This window comes from Ranitomeya imitator, chromosome 2 (assembly GCF_032444005.1).
Source record: "Ranitomeya imitator isolate aRanImi1 chromosome 2, aRanImi1.pri, whole genome shotgun sequence".
Taxonomy (NCBI): Eukaryota; Metazoa; Chordata; class Amphibia; order Anura; family Dendrobatidae; genus Ranitomeya; species Ranitomeya imitator.
The window spans coordinates 350,805,775-350,831,129 of record NC_091283.1 but is presented as its reverse complement, the minus strand read 5'-3'; the positions used below and the strand labels follow the sequence as shown (position 1 = coordinate 350,831,129).

General features: G+C 43.7%; 1 protein-coding gene across 1 annotated transcript; it reads left to right on the top strand.

Annotated features, from left to right (window-relative positions):
* Positions 1–768: 768 nt before the first annotated feature.
* On the top strand, positions 769–24,808 carry LOC138663736 (oocyte zinc finger protein XlCOF7.1-like). The gene is made up of 7 exons (XM_069750061.1): positions 769–816; positions 18,429–18,579; positions 18,709–18,864; positions 18,950–19,073; positions 19,149–19,246; positions 19,556–19,646; positions 21,230–24,808. The coding sequence occupies exons 2-7, from the start codon at positions 18,502–18,504 to the stop codon at positions 22,663–22,665; spliced, it is 1,983 nt and encodes a 660-aa protein (XP_069606162.1). The 5' UTR covers positions 769–816; positions 18,429–18,501; the 3' UTR covers positions 22,666–24,808.
* Positions 24,809–25,355: the final 547 nt, after the last annotated feature.

The following is a 25,355-nucleotide window of genomic DNA, read 5'->3' as shown; positions in this document are numbered from 1 at the left end:
TACACCTTGTACACACGGCTCTGCTCCGTACACCTCGTATGCACTCGGCTCCGTACACCACGTACACACGTGGCTCCTCTCCGTACAACTCGTACACACTCGGCTCTGCTCTGTACACCTTGTACACAAGTGGCTCCTCTCCGTACACCTCGTACGAACTCGGCTCCGCTCCGTACACCTCGTACACACATGGCTCTGCTCCGTACACCTTGTACCCACTCGGCTCTGCTCTGTACACCTCGTACGCACTCATCTTCGCTATGTACACCTCGTACGAACTCGGCTCTGCTCTGTACACTTCATACGCACTCGGCTCTGCTCTGTACACCTCGTACGCACTCGGCTCTGCTCTGTACACTTCATACGCACTCGGCTCTGCTCTGTACACCTCGTACGCACTCGGCTGTGCTCCGTACACCTCTTACGCACACAGTTCTACTCCGTACCCCTCTTACACATGCGGCTCCGCTCCATACACCTCGTACACACGGCTCCGCTCCGTACAATTCATATGCACTCGGCTCCGCTCCGTATATTTCGTACACACATGGCTCCGCTCCGTGCACCTTGTACACACACGACTCCGCTCCGTACACCTCGTACACACGCAGCTCTGCTACATCCACCCTGTAAACCCCTCCTGACCCCACACATAAACTTCCCCTCATCCAGCACCATGACAACCAGCACAGCAGAGTCCTGCATACACTGAGGCCCTGATCATGTGACCCCTGACTCCTCCCCTCCTGTGACCTCATCACAGGTCCTGTGCGCACAGAGCAGCCATATATGTGGAGTGCAGCTCTGCAGGTGGAGGTAGGTGCTGGAGATTCCCCATTACTGGGGGGGGGGACATTAACCCCTTCAGCAGTGAGTAGAAGGCCCAGCTTTAGACTGACACCAGGGCGGCTATAGATAGTGGAGCACAGGGATATTGGGTGTTACTGCGCTAGCGGCTGTACAGAGGGAACAAGTGCAGGACTCAGTACAGCAGCGGGCCACTAATACCGGAGGCCGGGAACATCTCAGTGTTTTCCCCACACACAACGTCCTGTTCTCACTGTGCAGACTGATGACTGTGGAGGAAACGGTCTGACACCGGCCGCACCGGACAGTAGTGTGATGTCGGTGCTCAGTGCTCAGTGTGTAGCACAGAATGGAGGCGGCTCAGTCTCTCCCTTTCTTTCTCTTAGGCCAGTCTCACACGTCCAGATAATTCCGGTACTGGAAAAAATCGGTACCGGAATTATCCGTGTCCGTGTGCCCCTGCGTTTCTGTGGCACATCAGTGTGGCACATGTGCGCCACCCGTGTGCCCACTGGGTACCACACGCACCGTGCAGGAGACAGCGCTAAAGTTGTCCCCTGCATCGTGCTGAAACCACGATTCATATATTCTGTGCAGGAGCGTTTGCTGCAGAGAAGATATGAATAATCCATTTTTTGTGGTTTTTCGTGTATAAAATAAAGGTCCATGACCCCCTGTGCGCCCACCCGCTGTTCTGAAAATACTCACCCAGCTCCCTCGTTGGCTGTCGCTGCTTCCTCTCCTGGCCGCACCTTCTACTGTATGCGGTCACGTGGGGCCGCTCATTTACAGTAATGAATGTGCGGCTCCACCCCTATGGGAGGTGGAGCCGCATATTCATGACTAATCGGCGGCCCCACGTGACCGCATACAGTAGAAGGTGCGGCCAGGAGAGGAAGCAGCGACAGCCGACGAGGGAGCTGGGTGAGAATTTTCAGAACAGCCGGGGGGGGGGGGGGGGGTCATGGACCTTTATTTTATACAAGAAAAACCACAAAACAATTAATAATTCATATCTTCTCTGCAGCAAACGCTCCTGCACAGAAGATATGAATCGCGGCTTCAGCACCATGTGGGGGGGGACAGCGCTTACTGGAGCGCTGTCTCCTGCATGGCACACGGACTGCACACGGACAAAGTCCCATTGACTTTAATGGGTCCGTGTAATCCGTGCGCTCCCACGAACACTGACATGTCTCCGTGTTTGGCACACGGAGACACGGTCCGCAAAAAATCAATGACATCTGCACAGATGCATTGATTTTAATGCGTCTACGTGTGTCAGTGGCTCCGGTACGTGAGGAAACTGTCACCGCACGTACCGGAGCCACTGACGTGTGAAACCGGCCTTAGGCCGGGGTCACACTTGCGAGTTTGATGCGAGTCTCCCGCATCAATACCCGGCACTGCCGCCGGTACTCGGGACCAGAGCGTTCAGGTACAGGTATTTCTATGTAGCCACACACTCTGGTCCCGAGACTCGCATCACACTCGCAAGTGTGACCCCCGCCTTATTCTCTTTCTCTCGTATTCTCCCGGTTCCCTCTCGGTCTTTCTAGGAAGCAACAAAGGACACACAGCCAGATGAATATAGTGAATCCTTTCTTCTCTCTCCTTATCTTCCTGACAGGACTCACTTTCTTACCTCACGTCTTCATCTCATTACAGTTCTAGTTTTGGATTTTGAAGTTTTCTTCTCTATGAAGGTTTTCTTTAAGTTCATGTGGAGACACAGGGGGGGGGGGTATAGTTGGGGGTCAGCAGGTGCCCTGGTCCGCTAGCCTGAAACCTCATGGATCAGGTCTCATCCCACCGAACACCCATTCTCCTTTTACCGTGGGCATAATGCTACTCAGACAACACAGAATGAGGGTAAAACAGTGTAGCAATATTTTATTGAACCACAAAACCGACAACTAACACATAGAACAGTTACAGCAAAATACCTAAGATGGTGCAAAATTACAGTCTCACCCTTCCACTGTCTCACCGGGATAAGAGCTGCTGTGACTTCAGAGCTTCCAAGGCTGACTAACCTGTTATGGCTGGCAATCAGGCAACACAGCGTGCAGTAATCAGCGCACATACAGAGATCTGGCAATAACCCAAAACAATAGGACGAGCTCTGAGACGTGGAATCTCTGTAGACTGCAGTACCTGATCTATCCTCACACAACTGGAAGCAGCAGTGGATTGCGCCTATCAACTACCTATGCAACTCGGCACTGCCTGAGGAGCTGACTAGCCTGAAGATAGAAATACAAGCCTGACTTACCTCAGAGAAATACCCCAAAGGAATAGGCAGCCCCCACATATAATGACTGTTAGCAAGATGAAAAGACAAACGTAGGAATGAAATAGATTCAGCAAAGTGAGGCCCGATATTCTAGACAGAGCGAGGATAGCAAAGAGAACTATGCAGTCTACAAAAAAACCCTAAAACGAAAACCACGCAAAGGGGCAAAAAGACCCACCGTGCCGAACTAACAGCACGGCGGTGCACCCCTTTGCTTCTCAGAGCTTCCAGCAAAAGATAATAACAAGCTGGACAGAAAAAACAGAAAACAAACTAGAAGCACTTATCTAGCAGAGCAGCAGGCCCAAGGAAAGATGCAGTAGCTCAGATCCAACACTGGAACATTGACAAGGAGCAAGGAAGACAGACTCAGGTGGAGCTAAATAGCAAGGTAGCCAACGAGCTCACCAAAAGACCTGAGGGAGGAAGCCCAGAGACTGCAATACCACTTGTGACCACAGAAGTGAACTCAGCCACAGAATTCACAACAGTACCCCCCCCTTGAGGAGGGGTCACCGAACCCTCACCAGAACCCCCAGGCCGACCAGGATGAGCCACATGAAAGGCACGAACAAGATCTGGGGCATGGACATCAGAGGCAAAAACCCAGGAATTATCTTCCTGAGCATAACCCTTCCATTTGACCAGATACTGGAGTTTCCGTCTAGAGACACGAGAATCCAAAATCTTCTCCACAATATACTCCAATTCCCCCTCCACCAAAACAGGGGCAGGAGGCTCCACAGATGGAACCATAGGTGCCACGTATCTCCTCAACAACGACCTATGGAATACATTATGTATGGAAAAGGAGTCTGGGAGGGTCAGACGAAAAGACACCGGATTGAGAATCTCAGAAATCCTATACGGACCAATAAAACGAGGTTTAAATTTAGGAGAGGAAACCTTCATAGGTATATGACGAGAAGATAACCAAACCAGATCCCCAACACGAAGTCGGGGTCCCACACGGCGTCTGCGATTAGCGAAAAGCTGAGCCTTCTCCTGGGACAAGGTCAAATTGTCCACTACCTGAGTCCAAATCTGCTGCAACCTGTCCACCACATAATCCACACCAGGACAGTCCGAAGACTCAACCTGTCCTGAAGAGAAACGAGGATGGAACCCAGAATTGCAGAAAAATGGAGAGACCAAGGTAGCCGAGCTGGCCCGATTATTAAGGGCGAACTCAGCCAACGGCAAAAATGACACCCAATCATCCTGGTCAGCGGAAACAAAACATCTCAGATATGTTTCCAAGGTCTGATTGGTTCGTTCGGTCTGGCCATTAGTCTGAGGATGGAAGGCCGAGGAAAAAGATAGGTCAATGCCCATCCTACCACAAAAGGCTCGCCAGAACCTCGAGACAAACTGGGAACCTCTGTCAGAAACAATATTCTCAGGAATGCCATGTAAACGAACCACATGCTGGAAGAACAAAGGCACCAAATCAGAGGAGGAAGGCAATTTAACCAAGGGCACCAGATGGACCATTTTAGAAAAGCGATCACAGACCACCCAAATGACAGACATCTTTTGAGAAACGGGAAGGTCCGAAATGAAATCCATCGAAATATGTGTCCAAGGCCTCTTCGGGATCGGCAAGGGCAAAAGCAACCCACTGGCACGTGAACAGCAGGGCTTAGCCCTAGCACAAATTCCACAGGACTGCACAAAAGCACGCACATCCCGTGACAGAGATGGCCACCAGAAGGATCTAGCAACCAACTCCCTGGTACCAAAGATTCCTGGATGACCGGCCAGCACCGAACAATGAAGTTCAGAGATAACTTTACTAGTCCACCTATCAGGGACGAACAGTTTCTCGGCCGGACAACGATCAGGTTTATTAGCCTGAAATTTCTGCAACACTCTCCGCAAATCAGGGGAGATGGCAGACACAATGACTCCTTCCTTGAGGATACTCGCCGGCTCAGATAACCCCGGAGAGTCGGGCACAAAACTCCTAGACAGAGCATCCGCCTTCACATTTTTAGAGCCCGGAAGGTATGAAATCACAAAATCAAAACGAGCAAAAAATAACGACCAACGGGCCTGTCTAGGATTCAAGCGCTTGGCAGACTCAAGATAAGTAAGGTTCTTATGATCAGTCAAAACCACCACGCGATGCTTAGCACCCTCAAGCCAATGACGCCACTCCTCGAATGCCCACTTCATGGCCAGCAACTCTCAGTTGCCCACATCATAATTACGCTCAGCAGCAGAAAATTTCCTGGAAAAGAAAGCACATGGTTTGAACACTGAGCAACCAGAACCTCTCTGTGACAAAACCGCCCCTGCACCAATCTCAGAAGCATCAACCTCGACCTGGAACGGAAGAGAAACATCAGGTTGACACAACACAGGGGCACAGCAAAAACGACGCTTCAACTCCTGAAAAGCTTCCACGGCAGCAGAAGACCAATTAACCAAATCAGCACCCTTCTTGGTCAAATCGGTCAATGGTCTGGCAATGCTAGAAAAATTACAGATGAAGCGACGATAAAAATTAGCAAAGCCCAGGAATTTCTGCAAACTTTTTAGAGATGTCGGCTGAGTCCAATCCTGGATGGCCTGAACCTTAACCGGATCCATCTCGATAGTAGAAGGGGAAAAGATGAACCCCAAAAATGAAACTTTCTGCACACCGAAGAGACACTTTGATCCCTTCACGAACAAGGAATTAGCACGCAGTACCTGGAAAACCATTCTGACTTGCTTCACATGAGACTCCCAATCATCTGAGAAGATCAAAATGTCATCCAAGTAAACAATCAAGAATTTATCCAGATACTCACGGAAAATGTCATGCATAAAAGACTGAAAAACAGATGGAGCATTGGCAAGTCCGAACGGCATCACCAGATACTCAAAATGACCCTCGGGCGTATTAAATGCCGTTTTCCATTCATCTCCCTGCCTGATTCTCACCAGATTATACGCACCACGAAGATCAATCTTAGTAAACCAACTAGCCCCCTTAATCCGAGCAAACAAGTCAGAAATCAATGGCAAGGGATACTGAAACTTAACAGTGATCTTATTAAGAAGGCGGTAATCAATACACGGTCTTAGCGAACCATCCTTCTTGGCTACAAAAAAGAACCCTGCTCCCAATGGTGACGACGATGGGCGAATATGTCCCTTCTCCAGGGACTCCTTCACATAACTGCGCATAGCGGTGTGTTCAGGTACGGACAAATTAAATAAACGACCCTTAGGGAATTTACTACCAGGAATCAAATCGATAGCACAATCACAATTCCTATGCGGAGGAAGGGCATCAGACTTGGACTCTTCAAATACATCCTGAAAGTCCGACAAGAACTCTGGGATGTCAGAAGGAATGGATGACGAAATAGACAAAAATGGAACATCACCATGTACTCCCTGACAACCCCAGCTGGTTACCGACATAGAGTTCCAATCCAATACTGGATTATGGGTTTGTAGCCATGGCAACCCCAACACGACCACATCATGCAAATTATGCAGTACCAAAAAGCGAATAACTTCCTGATGTGCAGGAGCCATGCACATGGTCAGCTGGGCCCAGTACTGAGGCTTATTCTTGGCCAGAGGTGTAGCATCAATTCCTCTCAACGGAATAGGACACCGCAAAGGCTCCAAGAAAAATCCACAACGTTTAGCATAATCCAAATCCATCAGATTCAGGGCAGCGCCTGAATCCACAAACGCCATGACAGAATATGATGACAAAGAGCACATTAAGGTAATGGACAAAAAGAATTTGGACTGTACAGTACCAATAACGGCAGAGCTATCGAACCGCCTAGTGCGTTTAGGACAATTAGAAATAGCATGAGTAGAATCACCACAATAGAAACACAGTCTGTTCAGACGTCTGTGTTCGTGCCGTTCTACTTTAGTCATAGTCCTGTCGCACTGCATAGGCTCAGGCTTACTCTCAGACAATACCGCCAGATGGTGCACAGATTTACGCTCGCGCAAGCGACGACCGATCTGAATGGCCAAGGACATAGACTCATTCAAACCAGCAGGCATAGGAAATCCCACCATTACATCCTTAAGAGCTTCAGAGAGACCCTTTCTGAACAAAGCCGCTAGTGCAGATTCATTCCACAGAGTGAGTACTGACCATTTTCTAAATTTCTGACAATATACTTCTACATCATCCTGACCCTGGCATAAAGCCAGCAGATTTTTCTCAGCTTGATCCACTGAATTAGGCTCATCGTAAAGCAATCCCAGCGCCTGGAAAAATGCATCAACATTACTCAATGCAGAATCTCCTGGTGCAAGAGAAAACGCCCAGTCCTGTGGGTCGCCGCGCAAAAAAGAAATAATAATCAAAACCTGTTGAATAGGATTACCAGAAGAATGAGGTTTCAAGGCCAAAAATAGCTTACAATTATTTCTGAAGCTCAGGAACTTAGTTCTGTCACCAAAAAACAAATCAGGAATCGGAATTCTTGGTTCTAGCATCGATTTCTGATCAATAGTATCTTGAATCTTTTGTACATTTACAACGAGATTATCCATTGAGGAGCACAGAGCCTGAATATCCATGTCCACAGCTGTGTCCTGAAGCACTCTAATGTCTAGGGGAAAAAAAAGACTGAAGACAGAGCTAAGAAAAAAAAATGATGTCAGGATTTCTTTTTTCCCTCTATTGGAAATCATTGAAGGGCTCCTTGTACTGTTATGGCTGGCAATCAGGCAACACAGCGTGCAGTAATCAGCGCACATACAGAGATCTGGCAATAACCCAAAACAATAGGACGAGCTCTGAGACGTGGAATCTCTGTAGACTGCAGTACCTGATCTATCCTCACACAACTGGAAGCAGCAGTGGATTGCGCCTATCAACTACCTATGCAACTCGGCACTGCCTGAGGAGCTGACTAGCCTGAAGATAGAAATACAAGCCTGACTTACCTCAGAGAAATACCCCAAAGGAATAGGCAGCCCCCACATATAATGACTGTTAGCAAGATGAAAAGACAAACGTAGGAATGAAATAGATTCAGCAAAGTGAGGCCCGATATTCTAGACAGAGCGAGGATAGCAAAGAGAACTATGCAGTCTACAAAAAAACCCTAAAACGAAAACCACGCAAAGGGGCAAAAAGACCCACCGTGCCGAACTAACAGCACGGCGGTGCACCCCTTTGCTTCTCAGAGCTTCCAGCAAAAGATAATAACAAGCTGGACAGAAAAAACAGAAAACAAACTAGAAGCACTTATCTAGCAGAGCAGCAGGCCCAAGGAAAGATGCAGTAGCTCAGATCCAACACTGGAACATTGACAAGGAGCAAGGAAGACAGACTCAGGTGGAGCTAAATAGCAAGGTAGCCAACGAGCTCACCAAAACACCTGAGGGAGGAAGCCCAGAGACTGCAATACCACTTGTGACCACAGAAGTGAACTCAGCCACAGAATTCACAACACTAACCTACCTGTGGCATGCACAGAGAGGAGGTGATGACAAGCTTAGGAAGATGATAGTCCATTGAGGTACAAGGCCAGTTGTCCAGAGGGTCACCACCTGGCTTCTCCGAACATCTCCATGGAGCCAGGCGACCGGTGGGTCCCATTCCTGGCTTTCCCAAACGTATCCATGGGTCTCAGGTGAACACTGGGTTTAAATCCTGAATACCCTAAACATATCCATTCGTTCAGTGATGGTCAATGGAGCAGATCTGTATTCTTCCAGCTGGGGCCGTGGTCCTCTAAGCTGGCATCCTGTGGAGTGTCAAATCTGTGTCCCTCGTGATGGAGCCATGATGTCTTGGCTGCTGTCATATAAAGAGCCTCGGGTTCTTTGAAATCTGTGGATCTCTTGGCTGTCTGGAGGTATCTCTGTATCTGGAGGTATCTGTTTCAGAGGCTCATATATCCTCTTTTTTTTTATTTAACAACTGTCCTTTAAGCCAGCATCCAGACGTAAAGGGGAAGAACGGTGACAAGAGCAACTCTCATTGTTTAATTATTTAATCTTCAGTCCCTGACAGAAGTTATATCGCTTATCCATGTTATGTAAATAAAAGCTTATAATCTGACGTTAAATTCATCCATTGGTTGTATAAATTATTCTTTTGAAAGCTGAAACCCTCCGAAATGTGGTTTAGGTTAAGAAAATAAATTGGCATCAATGCAGAAATATTGGTCAGGTAATGGACACAGAATGGTCAGATTTTGGCAAGACAAAAGTTTTGTCGCCCACAGAAAGTAATGTGATATTCAAACAAATAATTAACTTAAAATACAAATATATGTTGCACAACATTGGTGAATGAAGTTGTGGTGCTATTAGAGTCATATTTAATATTTTGTGCGACTTCCATAAGCTTGAAGGACTGCATCCATGTGGCTCAACAGTAATTCATATAATTTATTAATGAAGTCATCTGGAATAGCACAGAATGCAGTCTTACATGCCTCCCAGAGTTCATCTAGATTCTTTGGTTTTGACTTCCAAGCTTCCTCTTTCACCCTACCCCAAAAATGCTCAATGATGTTCATGTCTGGTAAGGCCTCTTTCACACTTCAGTTATTTGGCGTCAGTCTAAAACCGCCATTTTCCTCAAATAACGGATCCGTCAATTTTTTTTGACGGATCCGTTATTTTCCCATAGACTTGCATTAGTGACGGATTGTGACGGATGGTCGTCCGTTCCATCCGCCATGCGACGGATCCGTCGAAATTTGGCGGACGTTTTCTGAAAATAGACGGACATTGAAACGTTTTTTGTCAACGCCGAAATGGCGGATCGCGACGGATCCGTCGCATCCGCCACTCCATAGAATGGGCGCCTATGGGCGACGGATCCGCAGCAACCGTTTTTTCGGCGGATCCGTCGCGCCAATCCGTTTTTTCAATTGCGCATGCTCCAAAAAGAAGATACTTTTCCCAGACAACCCCCAAGTAACGGATCCGTCAAAAAAACTGATCCGTTGGAACCGTTTTTACAACAATTGTGACGGATCCGTCAATCCGTCACTATGTCGGTAGTGACTGACGCCAAACAACTGAAGTGTGAAAGAGGCCTAACTGGGCTGGCCAGTCCTTGAGCACCTTGATCTTTTTTTGTCTGGAGGAACTTTGCTGTAGAGATGGATGTATGAGATGGAGCACCATCCTTCTGCAGAATTTGACCTCTTTTATGATTTGGAATGTAAGAAGTGGCTAATACTTCTTGATATTTTAGGCTATTGATATTGCCTTCCACCTTGCAAATGTTTCGCACACCCCCATACTGAATGTAACCCCAGACCATGATCTTTCCACCACCAAATGTAACTGTTTTCTGGGTGTATTTTGGATCCATATGGGCTCCAGTAGGTCTCCTGCAGTATTTGCAGCCGCTGTGGTGTAATTCTACTGAAGATTTATCAGAGAAATCCACCTTCTGCCACTTTTCCACTGCTTAGCAGGCTGTGGGACTTTGCAAATGGGTTTTTATTTGCCTTTTGTTTAGTGCTGGCTTCTGGGCACTGATTCGACCATGGAGGCCATTTCGAGACAGAATCCTACAAACTGTTCTAGTTGACACAGGGACTTGAGGTGACCAGGCCTGTTGGAGCTCTGCTGCAGTGGAAGAGGGGTTTGCTTTGGATTTTCTAACCAACAAACGTTCCTCCTGAGCAGTTGCTGGCCCGGATTTAGGGGTGGGTCCAAGGGGCCCGGGCCCTGGGCCACCCACCAAGCAGGGCCTCCCACCAATATAGGGATAAATATTTCAAAACATGTAAAATACACGTCTCTTTGCTGTGAACCATTTCTAATGATAAGGAACATTTAACAAAAGAGAAATTATTGAAAGTGTAGAGACCTGGCTACGGTCCTACATCTCATTGGCTGGCGCAGAGAGCGGCAGAGTCATGGCACCTGACCTGCGCCAGCATCCACTGACCTGGCTAGCCTAGCCAGACAATACTGACCTTGAGGAAGACGCTTTTAGCATCGATACGCGTGGGTCTTTGTATCCACACAGCCCACTAGATCGGATAAGCCTGTCATTCTAGAGCCGCAGGGTATACACACTCTGTTAGGTTGGGTAAGAGCCACTTTTTGCCGGAGAGTTAGAACTGATGGAACATATATGGTGTGCTAAATCTCCATTGCTTGGATATGAGGTTTGCTCTTCCCTCTCCTGCCATTACCTACTAGTAGGAGTATAGGGCATAGTGGCTTCGACGTATTTGTTAATAATTTGGGTATATATTATTATTGGACATCTACCTATTGATTGACTGGCATATGTGATCTATTTACGCTAAATCTGTATTTTATTACAATATGGCTGTTTTGTGATATACATTTTTTGCTGGTATTTACCTGTTATTGATGTGGACCCATTACCATAATTCACGTTATGGGTTTTTAAGTGTTTTTAGATTTTCTTTTGTGTGTACTGTTCCTAAAATAAAGATTGTTCATATATTCTTAGTATTGCTGTGGTGATCCCAATTTTTGTGCATACACTTTTTCTTGTTTAGTTGTACTACATTGGGTATGCAAACGGTGATCCCCTTACTTTACTATAAGTCGGATGGTGCCCGATCATTCAAATGTTGTTGTAGCCAGACTTTCTTAGTACCCTCCCTGTACCTAATGCTTAGCTTATGGCATGCGACAGCCTTCTGCGATCCCAACAGAAGCTTTTAGGTGCTACCTATTCACCAAGATCAGATGAGAGTTTGTTCAGCTACCTTCGAGAAGGGAGGCGGAGCCACGATGTTGGCGCGAGAAGAGGATTCTCCACCGCGGAGCGCGGCAGGACTTCACTCTGGAATGGATCTTCAGTCACTGAAGATCCAGAGGTGAAGTGGTTCAGTTTTCACAGTGTCGCGGTGGGTGAGTATGATCTCTGCCTATCTGTGTGTCTGTCTGTCTGTCTATCTTTCTAGCAGCTCCTGTCCTACACAGTACCATACTGTATATACAGGTCCACACTATATCCTGCAGTACAGTGTGTCTGTGTATACTGTATGTATATAGTGTGGACCTGTTTACAGTATAGTGCTGTGCATACACTTTATACACAGCTCCTCAGCCTCTATTCTATATACAGCCAGCACAGCAACAGCCTCTGATATATACAGGTAAACAGCCTCTGATATATACAGCCCTCCTGAAAAATACAGAACAGAAATTTTCTTGCCTATCATTGATTAGTTTATCGCTTCTCTTGACCAACTTCTTCAAGCATATAAAGGTATATCAAGCAAATTTAGCTTTTTTAGCCATCTGAAAGAACTGTCTTCAGACGAGCTTAAAGGGAACCTGTCACCCCGTTTTTTCAGATTGAGCTATAAATACTGTTAAATAGGGCCTGCGCTGTGCGTTACTATAGTGTATGTAGTGTACCCTGATTCCCCATGTATGCTGAGAAATACATTACCAAAGTCGCCGTTTTCGCCTGTCAATCAGGCTGGTCTGGTCAGGTGGGCGTGTTCACAGCGCTCTTTTCTTCCCCAGCTTTCCGTTGGTGGCGTAGTGGTGTGCGCATGTCCAAGGTCCGAATTCCCTGCGCCCACGTGAAGACACAGCGCGCGATCTGCGCTGTAATCCCTTGCATCGGTGGGGGCGGCCATCTTCCTGGGGCCGCGCGTGCGCAGATGGAATGCTCTGCTGCACGGGGCTTCAGGAAAATGGCCGCGGGATGCCGCGCGTGCGCATTAGAGATCGCGGCGGCCATTTTCCCAAAGCCGAGATGCAAACTCGGCTTTGAGAAAATGGCCGCTGCGATCTCTTGTGCGCACGCGCGGCATCCCACGGCCATTTTCCTGAAGCCCCGTGCAGCAGAGCATTCCATCTGCGCACGCGCAGCCCCAGGAAGATGGCCGCCCCCACCGATGCAAGGGATTACAGCGCAGATCGCGCGCTGTGTCTTCACGTGGGGGCAGGGAATTCGGACCTTGGACATGCGCACACCACTACGCCACCAACGGAAAGCTGGGGAAGAAAAGAGCGCTGTGAACACGCCCACCTGACCAGACCAGCCTGATTGACAGGCGAAAACGGCGACTTTGGTAATGTATTTTTCAGCATACATGGGGAATCAGGGTACACTACATACACTATAGTAACGCACAGCGCAGGCCCTATTTAACAGTATTTATAGCTCAATCTGAAAAAACGGGGTGACAGGTTCCCTTTAAGGCCGCAGAAGAGCAACTCGTCAGGTCTTATTCAGATGACTTGGACATTACATTTATCGAAGAACTCTATCAGTTTGTAACATTTGCCAATTTATTCACAGACGAGGAGCCAAAAGATATCAGCACTGAACTTTTCATGTACAAGCTTATCATGGAAAAGGGTGTGCAGGACACTTTCCCAAATATTGAGATAGCTCTAAGGATATATCTAATTTTGATGGTAACAAACTGCACTGGTGAGTGTTCATTCTCAAAACTCAAATTAGTTGAAAACCGGTTAACGACATCCATGAAGCAGGAACAACTTGTAACTTTGGCTATCATGGGCATCGAGTCAGATATACTGCGTGAATTGGCCTTTAGTGACATCATTAGTGATTTTGCAGCACGAAAATCAAAGAAAGTGCCTGGATTGTAAAAAATGAATGATTTTACCTGAATTACTCTGCGTAAATGATTTTTGTAAATAAACTTGCGTTCGTTTCATTTTGTGTTTTTGCATTACATATTGCAACACCTTGAAAAATGGGATAGAACACATGACTTGAAGCATAAAAATCACAAAAAAAGGTACTAAACAAAAATGTATATTTTATTTACCATAGAAAATTACCATAAAATACAATTAAATGACAATCAAAATCCAAGTATCACGAACAGAGCTATTTTAATATACGGTACAGGTGCACCCATGAAAAAATGTGTTGCACCACAGAAACAGGGTATGGGCACAAAGGTAATAAAGCAGAGGAAGATTTTTTTCAATGTTACCAGAAATATTAGAATAATATCGTGCCAGTGCATAATATGCAGAGTGGCTACAGTCCCCTACTAACACATGGGTATGGGGAAACACATATCCCTCAATTCAAAATCAGTCTCGGACCTCAGAGTAAGAAACCCATCATGTAAAAAAACAAGTGTTCCAATTATATATTCTTACCCATATCCTTTTCCATAGGTGCACACACGCGCCCTGACACGCGTTTTGTTTTCGGCTTCCTCGGGGGGCCAGTTAATTCTTGTTCTATTACATGATGGGTTTCTTACTATGTGGTTCGAGACCGATTTTGAATTGAGGGATATGTGTTTCCCCATACCCATGTGTTAGTAGGGGACTGTAGCCACTCTGGATATTATGCACTGGCACTTTATTATTCTAATATTGCTGGTTATATTGAAAAAATCTTGCTCTGCTTTATTACCTCTGTACCCATATCCTGTTTCTGTGGTGCAACACATTTTTTCATGGGTCCACCTGTACCGAATAATCAAATGGCTCTGTTCGTGATACTTGGATTTTGATTGTCATTTAATTGTATTTTATGGTAATTTTCTATGGTAAATAAAATATACCTTTTTGTTTAGTACCTTTTTTGTGATTTTTTTTATGCTTCAAGTCATATCTTCTATGCTATTGGGAACCTTCACATGGTATTATCCCAAGTAGTTTATGGATGGTTTCCGAGGACTATTATTATGGTATCTGTATCTGAGATTTTGTATTTAATTACCTTGAACAATGGGCCTCCCTCCAAAATGGGCCCAGGGCCACCCACCTCTTAAATCCGGCCCTGAGCAGTTGTCTTGCAGGGTCTGCCGGACCAGGGCTTGTCAAACACATCTCTAGTCTCTTTAAATCATTTTTTAATTCTTTGTACTTGACGCTGAGCCATATTAAAGGTGCCAGCCACCTCTGCAGTGGATCGGGTCTTCAGCCTCTTGATAATCCATGCTTTGGTCGCAGTGTGGATTTTTGGCATGTTGTCAGAGCTCAAGTTGCAGTTCAAGTGAAAGTCTGGGGTGCTGGGTTTATTTTTATACACACACACTAATTAACCGATCATTTACCGAGCACAGGTGAGGATGTAAACTAGGATTGGGTACATTATGTGACCAGGCAACAAAACTTTTGTCTCGCCAAAATCTGACCATTCTGTGTCCATTAACTGATCAATATTTCTGCATTGATGCCAATTTATTTTCTTAACCTAAATCACATTTCGGGGGGTTTCAGCATTCAAAAGAATAATTTATACAACCAATGGATGAATTTAATGTCAGGTTATAAGCTTTTATTTACATAACATGGATAAGCGACATAACTTCTGTCAGGGACTGTATTTGCATAGTTTTTCCTCCTCTATTTTGCAAGTTAACAAACTGGCTGGCTTGAACAATGTGTAATCAACATATCATCAAACATCATTGTTCAATGACCCTGTATCACTGTCTTGCAGACCATAAGTTGTAGGTGCTGATATAAGATGCAAACATAAGCCATTCATACATTTAGAAATATCAATTTAACCTACAAGAATAGTCAACACTTCAGACTATTGACCAACAAGAATGAAACACAAATTCAGGTTAATCTCAAGATTTGGTTGCCGGTTGCTATTAGGGCTTTAAACAATTAAAAGAGTATTTCATGTCTCCTCCTGTTCTAATCCAAACCGATCTCCAAAAACCATTCATTGTGGAGGTGGTTACTTCAGAGGTTGGGGTAGTCGCCATTTTATCACAGAGATCCAAAACTCTGGCTATCCTGTGTCCATGTGCTTTAAAAAAAAATAAAAATCTCTGCGGTATGAAATTATGATGTTGGGAATCGGGAGTTGCTTACTGTTAAATTACTGTTTAAGTCTCTATTAAAAAAATTTATCCCTTTGGCAGTATCTACCTCATCCCTGCCTCCTCTGGTTTCAGTCGATTGGTGGCTTGGAGTATGAGGTTCAGAGAATTGTGGATTCCCATACAGTCCAAAATTTCCTCCAATACCTCATTCACTGGAGAGGACGCAGACCTGAAGAGAGATCCTGGGTCCCAGCTTGAGATGTAAATGCTGAGCGGTTAGTTAGGGCCTGCTATCTTGAGATTTCCTGGGAAACCTGGGGGTCCAGTGACCCCCTCTTGAGGATGGGTTGATGTCACGATAACACTCCTCAATGTATCTGTGATGCAGTTACTGACAGCACAGCTGTCCAATATGGTGCAGGGGTGTGCTGAAGCTGTCAATACTTTGGCAGCTCAGTTGTTCACTTTCGTGCTGGCTGGCTTGAGACAGTCAGTAATTTGACAGCTTAGTTGTTCAGTCTGGTACAGGGGCGTGCTGAGCTGAGGTGTTTTCATTGACAGGTCAGCCGACCAATCTGCCACTGGGAGGTTCTGGACTGCCTTCAGGTGTTCCCTATCCCAGGTCATTGCCCAGCTACTTAGCTGGGCTGTCAGAGCCAGGTCTCTGTCAGACGTACATTCAGCTCTGTGTGGTTTCTCTCATTGCCTTGTATTCTGTTCTTGGATTTTTTTGCTGCCTGACCTTGGACCTCATTCTGACCATTTTTCCGGTTCCGCTTGCTCTGATCCGCTTTCTTCCTGGTATTCTGACCTCAGACTGTTACCTGATTGCACCTCTATTCCCTCTGTTTGCGACGTACCCTCCTGTTTTTTTACCTCGGACTCCTTGACTAATCTGACTCTCTGCTTGTACACAAGAAGTGACTCATTGTCACACTAAAGCTTTAGTTTGTGTCAGCATTTTCTGAGACCATAGCTTTTTTTTTTTTTTAAATTATTATTATTTTTCAATAGTTGGAGCTGTATCAAGGATTATTTTTTAGTTTGTTTGCTGAGTAGCTTTACTGGTACCATTTTGGGGTATACGGTATATACTTGAGTATAAGCCGAGATTTTCAGCCCATTTTTTGGGGCTGAAAGTCCTCCTCTCGGCTTATACTCGAGTCATGCCCAGGGGTCGGCAGGGGAGGGGGAGCGGGGGCTGTCTAATAATACTCACCTGCTCCTGGCGCAGTCCCTGGCTCCCCAGCTTCTTCCTGTACTGAGCGGTCACATGGTACCTGTATGTGTCTGTATGGAGCATCTTATGGGGCCATAACGTTTGTGCAGCACTATATGGGGCAAGTGTCTGTATGGGGCCATAATCAACGTTTGTGCAGCACTATATGGGGCAAGTGTCTGTATGGAGCATCTTATGGGGCCATAACATTTGTGCAGTACTATATGGGGCAAGTGTCTGTATGGGGCCATAATCAACGTTTGTGCAGTACTATATGGGGCAAGTGTCTGTATGGAGCATCTTATGGAGCCATAACATTTCTGCAGTACTATATGGGGCAAGTGTCTGTATGGGGCCAAAATCAACGTTTGTGCAGTACTATATGGGGTAAGTGTCTGTATGGAGCATCTTATGGGGCCATAATCAACATTTGTGCAGCACTATATGGGGCAAATATCTTTATGGGGCATCTTATGGGGCAATAATTAACGTTTGTGCAGCATTGTATGGGCCAAATGTCTGTATGGAGTATCTTATGGGGCTATAACGTTTGTGCAGCACTATATGGGGTAAATATCTTTACTTAGCATCTTATGGGGCCATAATTAACATTTGTGGAGCATTATATAGGGCAAGTGTCTGTATGGAGCATCTTATGTGGCCATAATGAAGGTTTGTGCAGCACTATATGGGGCAAATATCTTAATGGAGCATCTTATGGGGCCATAATCAACATTTGTGCAGCATTATATTGGGCAAATGTGTCTAAGGAGCATCTTATGCGGCCATTATTAACCTTTATGCAGGATTATGTGGGGCATATTTTAATATGGAGCATCTTATTGGGCCATCATAAACTTTATGGAGCATTATATGGGGCTCCTGATTCAATATGGATATTCAAAAACACTTAACCTACTGATGTCTCAATTAATTTTACTTTTATTGGTATCTATTTTTACTTTTGACATTTACCGGTAGCTGCTGCATTTCCCACCCTAGGCTTATACTCCAGTCATTAAGTTTTCCCAGTTTTTTGTGGCAAAATTAGGGGGGTCGGCTTTTACTCGGGTAGGCTTATACTCGAGTATATACGGTATATGAAATTTTGGACACTTTACATTGCAGTTTTTGGGAATTGTACAGTGACCCCCAAAAATGGCAATTGTGGTGTTTCAACCTTTTGTGTTTTTGGAGCTTACCATATAGGTCAGGCACTAATTCCTGATAATTGGTTTTACTACACTGTAATTTTTCAGTATGTAGTAAAAACGCAATCTTCTGTGATACCGAATCGGACAGTGATATAAAGTTTCCAGTAATTGTAATATTTCATGTGTTTCTTTATTATTTTACATTGGCTCATTGTCTCCCCTTTTAGGTCCCTACAATATCGGATCCTCTCAGTGGAGATCTTCTATATAAGATAATTTTTGCTGATTGACCCTTCAAAGATGGATACGGATAGGGCCAAGATGGTGGAGAATATATTACACCTCACCCTAGAGATCCTCTTCCGGCTTACTGGAGAGGTGAGAAGAGTGATATAATGTGACATCATCAGAATCTATCTATGGGAATAACAGATGGACAGAACTGAATAGGTGAGGACTCTGGAAATATCTGTATTGAGATTTCTTAATGTGTGTCCCCATAACTAGGATTACACAATAGTGAAGAAGACCTCTAATGAGTCCTGGGAAAGATCCCTGAAAACAATCACAGGCCCTACACCTCACTCCCTGATACATGAGGACATCAATTACCAGAAGATCCTAGAAATCACCTGCAAGATGATTGAGCTGTTGACTTTAGAGGTGAAACTGCTGGTAATGCTTGGACAGAGTACACAGTAATGCTATTAAGGGATTGGGGAGATGACGGTATCTTTGTATGTGTCAGGTTCCTATAAGGTGCCAGGACATCGCTGTCTACTTCTCCATGGAGGAGTGGGAGTATTTAGAAGAACACAAAGATCTGTACAAGGACGGGATGATGGAGGTTCCCCAGCCCCTCACATCACCAGGTAATAGGACTAAATATTTATGGCCTATATCTATATGTAAAGTATGAATTCAGTCCCTGTCTCTGTTTCCTCCAGTTCTATCCAGTAAGAGGACAACACCAGAGAGATGTCCTAGTCCTCTTCTTCCACAGAACTGTAAACCAGAAAATCCCAATGTTCTTCAGGATTATCAGGTAGGTGGAAAGAAAGTGTCATGAGGTCCCCCCATTTGATGTGTAGACAACTGTGAAGGTCTTCTGTTCAGTCTTGTTTTAGCCACCAGTATATTATGTTTTATACTTATGTAATAAAAATGGTTGAGATGGCAGGATGAATTAATCCTTATGATAGAACTTAGATGTTCTCTGGATCTCCTCACAATTTTATGGCTGCGGGCACTGCTGTTTGGAGTAAGGAACCAACAGGTTGGTTCCATAACTACCGCTGTTGTGATGTTTTTGGTCATAATTGTAAATTATGCTTTGGCTTTTACACTATTTCAGGATGAATTTCTGGACAATATTAATACTACAGAGACATATATGAGTAGTGATGATTGGTATAAAGTGGAGATTCCTACAGATAACTACCCAGGTGAGTTGTAGCCTATATATAATATCAACTAGATTTGAGCAAAGTAGATTTTTGGGTTGATAACAAGGAGCCCACTAAAATAAGTTACTGATTCGTTGTAATCCACACGGTTCCCAAAACATTTTTAATTTTTTTACAAATAAATATACCGTATTTTCTGGCATATAAGATGACTGGGCGTATAAGACGACCCCCAACTTTTCCATATAAAATATGGAATTTGGGATATGCCCGCCGTATAAGACAGGGGTCATCTTATACGCCCAGTCATCTTATACGGCGTGTGGTTCCCAGGGTCTGGAGGAGAGGAGACTCTCCTTCAGGCCCTGGGATCCATATTCATGTAAAAAATAAAGAATAAATATAAAAAACATGGATATACTCACCCTCGGACGGGCCCTGGCTGTCACCGCTGCTAGCGTCTCCCTCCGTTCCTTAGAATGCAGTGAGTGAAGGACCTTCGATGACGTCGTGGTCGCATGAGCGGTCAGGTGACCGGTCACCTGACCTCTCATGTGACCGCGACGTCATTGAAGGTTCTAAAGATTCTAAAGAATCGAGGGAGACGCTAGCAGCGGTGACAGCCAGGGCCCATCCGAGGGTGAGTATATCCATGTTTTTTATTTTTATTCTTTATTTTTGACATGAATATGGATCCCAGGGCCTGAAGGAGAGTCTCCTCTCCTCCAGACCCTGGGAACCACACGCCAAAATGCAGGATCGCTCGCTGCACACGCCGTACCCGGCATATAAGACGACCCCCGACTTTTGGGACAATTTTTTGGGGTCAAAAAGTTGTCTTATACGCCGGAAAATACGGTAGTTGCCACTGGCTTCTGAAATAAGCCATTAGTTCATCTTTATCATCATCATTTTTGGTGCTAGCAAGAAGAGAAATGTAGCAATCCCTTTACTATCAACGCAACCACCCCCTCAAAATAAATATTTAGTCAAAAGACCACAGCTAAAATTTTCATGAGCTGTTGCTTTTTCATTGGCCTTGGTGCTTCCCCATTACTTATTCACTTTACATACCCCAACCTGTTGTTACTCCACATAAAGGAGTAATCAACAATTTTTTGATGGTTAAAAGAGACCAAACCATTGCTTCTTTGGCTTTCAAATATCAGAGCTGTTTCTCATTCAAAAAGGGATAATTTTTCAACCACTGTTTGTTAAAAAGCCATGGCTTCTTCCATATAATCATGAAGTGTATAAACACTGACACAGCAGGCATCTGTCTCACAAAAGGGATAATTTTTGGAACATTTTTTTAAATTTTGAAAATGTCCAGAAGCGCAGCGTGATTAAACAGACTGTTAGTTACCATCCATTTCCAAATGTTGAGGTCACTTTAAGATCGCTCACCCTAATTTTGCATTAAAGAGCTAGGAGTGGGTTGGATGCTGTCCTAGGAGACAACAGAATGTCCTACAACATGTCTTTTTCAGGGCAATAGGTGGCATTGTAGTACCTTTGATTTGCCATGTGTCAAACTTCTTGACAAATTTGATCAAGCCGATAAATTCAAATTCCAAATAATTTGTTCGTCTTTAATGTATACATTTTTCATTTCTTGGCAGAAGACTGTACTAGGAGGGCACATGGACATCGGATTTTTTCTGATTTTAAAGCTGATAATAATGTTATCAAACCAGAAATATATCAAGAGCATACCAGTATCCTACATATATCACCAGCGTTTCACAGCAAACATGTATCATCTAAACTTTTTCAACATGGCCTATCTTCTGATTCATCACAGACTTTTAAGAAAAGTAATGACAAAATAGATGCACCACATCTAAAAGCTTATACAGGTGAAAAAACATTTTCATGTTCAGAATGTGGGAAATGTTTTAGGATTAAATCAAAACTCGTTAGACATCAGAGAAGTCACACAGGGGACAAGCCATTTTTGTGTTCAGAATGTGGGAAATGTTTTAATGACAAACCAAATCTTGCTGCACATCAGAGAATTCATACAGGGGAGAAGCCTTTTTCATGTTTAGAATGCGGAAAATGTTTTACCTACAAATCGGATCTTATTATACATGAGAGAAATCACACAGGGGAGAAGCCATTTTCGTGCTCAGAATGTGGGAAGTGTTATAGTGTTAAATCAAGACTTGTTAGTCATCAGAGAAGTCACACTGGGGAAAAACCATTTTCATGTTCTGAATGTGGGAAATGCTTTAATCGGAAACCTAATCTTGCTGCACATCAGTTAATTCACACAGGGGAAAAGCCATTTTCATGTCTAGAATGTGGAAAATGTTTTACATACAAATCGGATCTTGTTAGACATCAGAGAAGTCACACAGGGGAGAAGCCATTTTCATGTTCTGAATGTGGGAAAGGTTTTAATGACAAACCAAATCTTACTGCACATCAGAGAATTCACTCAGGGGAGAAGCCATTTTCATGTAGAGAATGTGGGAAATGTTTTACTTATAAAGCAGAACTTGCTACACATGAGAGAGCTCACACAGGTGCAAGGCCATTTTCATGTTCAGAATGTGGGAAATGTTATAGCATTAAATCAAGACTTGTTAGACATCAATCAACGCATAGAGGGGAGAAGCCATTTTCATGCTTAGAATGTGGGAAAAGCTTTAACCAAAAGTCAAATCTTTCTGCACATCAGAGAATTCACACAGGTGAGAAACCATTTCCATGTCCAGAATGTGGGAAATGTTTTACCCACAAAGCAGATGTTGTTAAACATAAGAGAATTCACACAGGGGAGAAACCATATTTATGTTCAGAATGTGGGAAGTGTTATAGCATGAAATCAAGACTTGTTAGACATTTGACAACTCACACAGGTAAGAAACCATTTTCATGTTTAGAATGTGGGAAATGCTTTAATCAGAAAGCAAATCTTTCTGCTCATGAGAGAATTCACACAGGAGAGAAACCATATTCATGTTCAGCATGTGGAAAATGTTTTATCTATAAAGCAAATCTTGTTAAACATGAGAGAAGTCACACAAGGGAGAAGCCATTTTCATGTTGAGAATGAGGAAAATGTTTTACAAAAAAGTATATCTTTAAAAAAAATAAAAAAAAATCAATCAGCCTTTTTAATTTTATTTTTTTATAATTCTATTGTAAAATTGCAAAAGAATAGTTACTTTCACAGTGGGGGAAATAAGTATCTGATCCCTTGCTAATTTTGTAAGCTTGCCCACTGACAAAGACCTTAGCAGTCTATAATTTTAAGGGTTGGTTAATTTTAACATTGAGAGATAGAATATCAAAAATAAAATCCGGGAAAATCACATTGTATAAATTATATAAATTTATTTGCATTTTGCAGTGAGAAATAAGTATTTTATCCCTCTGGCAAACAAGACAATACTTGGTGGCAAAACACTTGTTGGAAAGCACAGCAGTCTGACGTTTTTTGTAGTTCATGATGAGGTTTGCGTAAGTCTGTACGAATTTTGGTCAACTCCTCTTTGCAGATCATCTCTAAATTGTTAAGATTTTGAGGCTGTCGCTCATTTCTTCTTTACCAATTATCTTTTGTTGTCACTCAGGATTTTACGGTAAATGACTCCATCCATTCTCCCATTGATAAAGTGAAGTAGTCTTGTGCCTTTAGCAGAGATACACCCCCAAAACATAATGTTTCCACATACATGCTTGACAGTGGGGACAGTGTTCTTTAGGTCATAGGCAGCATTTCTCTTCCTCCAAACACGGCGAGTTGAGTTAATGCCAAAGAGCTCAATTTTTCTTTCATCTGACCACAGCACCTTCTCCCAAGCACTCACAGAATCATCCAGGTGTTCATTGGCAAACTTCAGATGGGCCTGCACATGTGCCTTCTTGAGCAGTGGGACTTTGCGGGCACTGCAAGATTTTAAAACCTTTATGGCATAATGTGTTACCAATGGTTTTCTTGGTGACTGTTGTCCCAGCTGCCTTGAGATCATTAACAAGTTCCCCCTGTGTAGTTTTAGGTTGATCTCTCACCTTCCTCATGATCAAGGATACCCGAGGTGAGATTTTGCATGGTGCCCCAGATCGATGTTGATTGACAGTCATTTTGTATTTCTTCCATTTTCTTACTATTGCACCAATAGTTGTCTCCTCACCCAGCATCTTGCGTATGGTTTTGTAGCCCATTCCAGCTTTGTGCAGGTCTATGATCTTGCTCCTGATATCCTTATGAAGCTCTTTGGTCTTGCCCATGTTGTAGAGAGGTTAGAGTCTGAATGATTATTTGACTCTGTGGACAGGAGTCTTTTATAAAGGTTACTATGTAAGACGGTTGTCTTTAATGCAGGTAACAAGTTGATTAGGAGCTTCTAACTGGTCTGTAGGAGCCAGAACTCTTAATGGTTGGTAACGGATCAAATACTTATTTCTCACTGCAAAATGCAAATACAGTTATATAATTTATACAATGTGATTTTTCTGGATTTTATGTTAAAATTAACTTACCCTTAAGGTTATAGACTGTTCATGTCCTTGTCAATTGGCTAACTTACCAAATCATCAAGCGATCAAACACTTATTTCCCCCCCTGTAAGTTACAGTCAAAGTTAAAGAGACACATCTAAACGAAAAAGAGAATGCAATTTGTAACACTAAATGATGAAGAATAGGAAATGTGTGCAACTACCAATTAACATAAAAATATAACCCAGAAAACAATATTTCACCATTTATATGTATATAAACTCTACAGCTGCATATAAAAAGGACGACTGGCACTTCTCTGATATATAGGGACAGTTGACTAGTAAACCATCTAACTCTCCAACTTGTCACATCTAATAATTAGGTTGTCCTGTTAATTAGATGAGACCAACTGCCCCCTGGAAGGTTACCTCTTCCACTGTCCTGATCAAGTACGGCAGCATACACCCAACACCTGATGTCAGATCATCTTTAATAGATGTTGGATAATGCCTTTACTACGTTTAAAGATTCGTACACTTGTGCTTTGATTGCTAATATTTTTCTGTTTTGTATTTTTTTTCTGTATGTTATGATATTGTCTTAGAACCTATAGAGTTGTGGTAGAGCTGGTAGGCATTTTATAAAGAAATAGTGAAGTGAGAATTACACTCTGGTTCTCAGATTTGTTTACACTTTTTTTAAATTACCCTTTTATAGGACATATAAAACATGTATTACACATCCCTGATAATTGTGATGTCATTTCTCAAACTCATTTGAGAGGTAGCATTAATGTGCAATCTATAGTTCATTAGTTATATTGTTAGCTGTAAGGGAAACGGTGAAATTGGATTCAGGAACCTCTCCTTATTCTACTTTCTAAGGGACGGGACTGGGGTTCTCCCTCTACTGTAGAATTTGCAACATAATCCTTTTTATATGTGGCATATTGTGATATCAGGTCTTATTTTTCCCTTACCAATTATCCTTTGCGTCAAAGTAAAAGCAAAGTTTAGTTATGCTCTACAAAATATCAATAGGCACGAGGTATATACAATTAAACTCATAAAGTAAACCTCAGGAAAAATATAAAACCACTATTTATTGTTTAAAATCAAGGCGACGAACCCAACCCATAGTGACCAATAAACAAAAACAACCAAGAAAACATGCAAAAAAGTGCTATAAAAACACCATTGAACTAATGGGGTTGGCTATATGATCCTAGTAAGGTAAACTAGATGCTTTCCTACCTAGCTGCGGAGGTTGACACCCTAGGGGGAACGTACTGGC